Source organism: Echinops telfairi, unplaced genomic scaffold (assembly GCF_000313985.2).
Source record: "Echinops telfairi isolate 266 unplaced genomic scaffold, ASM31398v2 ScPeMD7_5;HRSCAF=22, whole genome shotgun sequence".
Lineage (NCBI taxonomy): Eukaryota > Metazoa > Chordata > Mammalia > Afrosoricida > Tenrecidae > Echinops > Echinops telfairi.
Genome location: NW_022103901.1, coordinates 28,432,104 through 28,436,544, shown reverse-complemented (window position 1 = coordinate 28,436,544; position 4,441 = coordinate 28,432,104). Strand labels below are relative to the sequence as shown.

Sequence of the window (4,441 nt, the reverse complement as noted above, 5' to 3'; positions counted from 1 at the left end):
GCTCGGAGGCTGGCACACTGGGGCCCCTGCAGCTCGGAGGCTGGCATGCTGGGGCCCTGCAGCTCGGAGGCTGGCACGCTGGGGCCCCTGCAACTTGGAGGCTGGAATGCTGGGGCCTCTGAGTCACATGGGGCTCTTTCAGTAGGTACATGTGGCTCTGAAGTAAAATTGGAAAAAAAAATTATTCGCATCGTGGCCATCTCCTTTGTTTGTAGAAATATAGTTATGGCTCTTGGATGCTTTTTAAATTGCTGTGGGGGACAGGATGGGCTCAAAAGTTTCCTGACCCCTGAACTAGCTGACCTTTGGCACCATGCTTCTTGGCACCCATCAAGTTGAAAGCTCACTGGGTCGCTTCAAATGGAGAATGCTGGACCATGAAGATGCCCATTCCAGTAGCTACTGTCTCGGTGGGAATTCATTCTACGGTCTTCTTCCGTCCCAGTTTCCCTGTTCAAGGAGGTGACTGGTCTTCCTTCCCTTGGCTCATCCTTGAGGTCTGCCCAACCTTCCAGACACTGCCAAGCCCACCTCGAGACTGCTGGCTCTCGTGGGGTTGCATTTCGATCAACTTGCCACAAAGTTCCAATGACTTGACTAGACGTCTGCTTCTTTGTTCATCGTTTGATCTTGAGCCGTGACCTCAACATTGTTTTTTCCCAGAGCACAAAAAGCCTCCTTTTAAGAGAAGGCATTCTGATGAGATTGAGACAAATAGATGACTGACAGAACTCGTCTGCCGCCCTCCGTTACGGCAGAGCTGCGCTTCAACACGCGTGTCTGGAATAACCCAAGCACGTGTGACGTGGAATCCTTGTAGTGATGCTTTTTCTATTGCCCTCGTACTTGCCAAGGTCTGCAAACTAGCAATACAACACTTGTATCTCTCCCCCTCTGGAAGGTACAGACGGTGTCTAAATTAGACCACATGCCTCTTCCAGGTACCTATTACACAGTAGGTGCTCAGCAAACGAGCCTTCTAAACAATAGCCAAGTCTCTCACAGGAGACAGGAGAGCATTCACTACCCAAAGGTGCCGTGCCTCCTCCCACAGAATCTCGGCTTCCATAGCGACTCTCTTACACCCGAGTCTGGATGGAAGGGCAGGGCGCAGGCTGCCCGTCCCTCCTCAACAGCTGCCTACTTACTTTTCATTTTATCCTTGGCCCCTGCGATCAGGTAGTAGAAGATGTGGAATGTCCGCTCATCTCTGGCTTGGCGAATGGCCCGTGACTTTTCCAGCAGGTCTGGTTGGGATGAGTTCAGGATTCTGGGACAGGCAGTGATGGTTCTGCGGCAGAATCCTCTCCTTCCCTCTGGGAGGCCCGAGGACATTCTCTGCCAATGTACCTATCTCGTGTGCAGACACCACCCGTCTGCCAATGAAGGCCGGCGTGCTGCTAGGATGCTGAATAGGTCTCAGCAGGCCAACATGGTCTAGGGAGAAAGGTCTGCTGTCTCCTTCCCCAAATATCAACCAGTGAAAAATCTATGGATTATAAGGGTCCACCCCACAGCCGATCACAAGGATGGCACAGGACCAGGTGGGGGTTTCTTCCACCGTGTGTGAGATTGCCACAAAGAGTCAAGTCTGACCAAGCGGCAGCTAATAGCAAGGATTCTGGGAATGCCACCGGTAGCCCTCACACAAGAGCCAGTCCCTGTAGTGTCATCAAGGGAAGGGCAAACTTCTAGGGCCAGCAGAGAGTCCTGGGAGAGCTGGGAAGGGCTCTAGAACAGGGCCAAAGTCCACCCTCCACATCCACCGCACCTGCCTTAGCCTTCCAGTCCCTGGTCGTGGAAGCTAGACTCTTTGGCTTTGCCCTTGGCCTCCTGGGACAAATGAGATCGCTGGGCGGTGCTGGCAGACCCAGAGCCAGAGAGAGAGGAGGGGAACAGAGGAAAGAGAAAGCAGCCAAAAGGACCCCGGAGACCCTGGGGGATGCCCAGGGCTCACACTCTTCTTGGCTAATGAAAGGTTCCGAGTTCCCCCAGAGGTGCCTCAGAAGAAAGGCCTGGCCATCCATTTCTGAAATGTCAGGCAGCGATGTCCTGTGGAGCACAGCTCTGCTCTGACGCACAGAGGGTTACCGTGAGTGGAGTCACCTGGCCAGGGCCTTTTGTGTGGGCATAAGAAGGCCCGAAGGTGAAGGGTTCAGACGTGACACCGGAATGACGTGTGCCCCACCCACCATCACCAACTCCCCTTCTTTAGAAGAACTGTCCTTGGACATCACCGAGTTGAAATAAGCGCATTCTGTCCCACAGGTGAGTACCTGTGCGGAGCGTGTCCGCCGAAGCCTCCCAGCCCTTCCCTGTAAGTGCACGTATTCCCTGCATTTTCAGCATGGGGAAGCGGACGTTGGAAGTGGCAGAACGGAAGTCATTCCCTAGGCCCGCAAAGCCAGGCAAAGGCAGGAAGGTCTGTGGTGGGTTTCCTTGGAATGGGCGACCTTGAGCCAGCGGACCGACCTCTCCAAGGTCCAGCCTCTGAACCTGAGGAAGAACTCAGCCTCCGCCGGCCTCCTGCTCAAAAGGGGTGGCACCGGGGTGGGATGCAAAGGTTTGGAAAGATCTGAAAAGATCACCACACGATAATTCTGTGCTCGACAAAATTGCCAGGGGGCCAAGGGAGGGCATTACAGCTGGGCAAGAGCTCAGGAGATACCGTTGCTATACCTTTCCTGTAAACAAACAAACAACTGCTTAAACACAGATCCTGCAGAGAGCTCACGCAAAGTCATGAAGCAGTGCGCGGAGTCCGGAAAGCTGGGAGAGACCACTCTCAGTCTCCCACTGTCGGGCTCCCCCTGTCGGGCTCCCACTGTCGGCAGGAAACGGAAACCAAAGAGCCAAAGAAGAAAGTCGCCTGCAAGACTGAGCGTCTACAGCGCAGGCTCTCAAAGCACCACCCCCTTTTCAGAAAAGCAAACCAACCCAAACCTGTAACTCGGGGTCCCCCTGCCAAGTAAAAACATCTGCATGATGACTGTCTCTAAGCCAGGAACAAGTATAGGCATTGGCTCTGGCAGCCCCCTGGATCAACTCAGCCCCCCCAGGGAAGCACTGGTCTACAGGAAGCACAACCTGGTCTCCTCGGAGCTCAAAAGAACTTAGGTGGTGCCCGGTGACCACTGCCCGATCTCCTAATCAAGACCACAGCAGTTGGGCCCTGATGGATGGGGAGAAAAACGTGGAACAGACCTCCAATTCCTACAACTCCTCAGCAGGTTGACTGTTGAGACTGGAGGCCCCTGAGACTACTGCTCGGATACACACTTCAAAACTAACCCGCGGCCTCCTCGTAGAGCACAAATGTGATGGAGACAATTGATGTATGGGCCATTATCAATGGCCAGAGACCCCAATAAAATGATACAATACTACCAATAATGGATGAACTTGAGCAAGAAAGAGAAAACGAAAAAAAACACCCTGGGGTTTCAATATTAAAGCGATTTGAATATAGAAAAATGGGGGTTCTGATGGGATAAGGGAATGAGGCACACCCCCCCCTCCCATGAACTTAAGGAGGACTGCCATGATAGGGTGTGGGGTCCATCCTTTAAAGGTCAGTGAGAAGGCTGGACTGCCCTGTCCTGGCCACTCTCGTCTGAGAAGCAGGGGCATGCGCATCACCTGGTGGTTGTAGTGGCTGATTGCCCTGGGGTCCTCGACTCAACTCCCGATGGCCCCAGGGACAGAGCTCACCTGCGGGGCTTGTCCCTCAGAAGCAGCCTGCCCTGCCTTTCCTCCGTGGCATCCCTAGTTCGGTTTGAACCTTCTACCTTTAGTTTAGCCGGGAAGGGAAAGCCCTTTGGGCCACGTGGCCCTGGGCCCCACCAGAAAGGGAGCTCAGGGCGGGGCTCTCACCCACATTCCAGAGTTGGAGTCAGGGTTACCTGAGACGCTGCGTGTCAGGGTGGTGCTGCCACCACACAGCAACCTTCAGAAAGGTTCTGATCAGACAAGCCGGAACTGCCGGCCGGCCCTGTAGAGTAGGTTCTGAGGTTTCCAGTCTGGACACACTGTGGTGTATGAAGAGGCCTGGTGGTGCAGTGGCTATGCGTTGGGCTGATCTGCATGGTCTGCGGTTCAAAACCTCAGCACCTCCTCGGGAGAAAAACTGGGCTTCCTACTCCGGGAAACCCACAGGAGGGCTGCTATGGGTCAGCATTGGATTCGATGGCAGGGGGGTTGAGTTTGATGGTGTGTACAGGAAGCCCGGTGGCACAGTGGTTACATGCTTGAGGGCTGACCGCAAGGTTGCTAGGTCGAACCCACCAGGCGCTCCGCGTCTGCTTCCGTAAAGATGGATAGCCTCGGGAAGCTCTACTCTGCCCTATGGGCTCTCTGGGAGTTGGAAGGTGCTGGATGATAACAGGGTATGAGGTGTGTGTGTGTGTGTGTGTGTGTGTGTGTGTGTGTGTGTGTGTGTGTG

General features: G+C 54.3%; 1 protein-coding gene across 1 annotated transcript in view; it reads right to left on the bottom strand.

The window, feature by feature from the left end:
- Window positions 1–4,441, bottom strand: part of MYH11 (myosin heavy chain 11) — a 127,579-nt gene that overhangs the window by 61,015 nt on the left and 62,123 nt on the right. Inside the window, exon 8 of the mRNA XM_045286010.1 lies at window positions 1,149–1,247. Within this exon, the coding sequence (XP_045141945.1) occupies window positions 1,149–1,247 (99 nt within the window). The remainder of the gene's footprint in view (window positions 1–1,148; window positions 1,248–4,441) is intronic.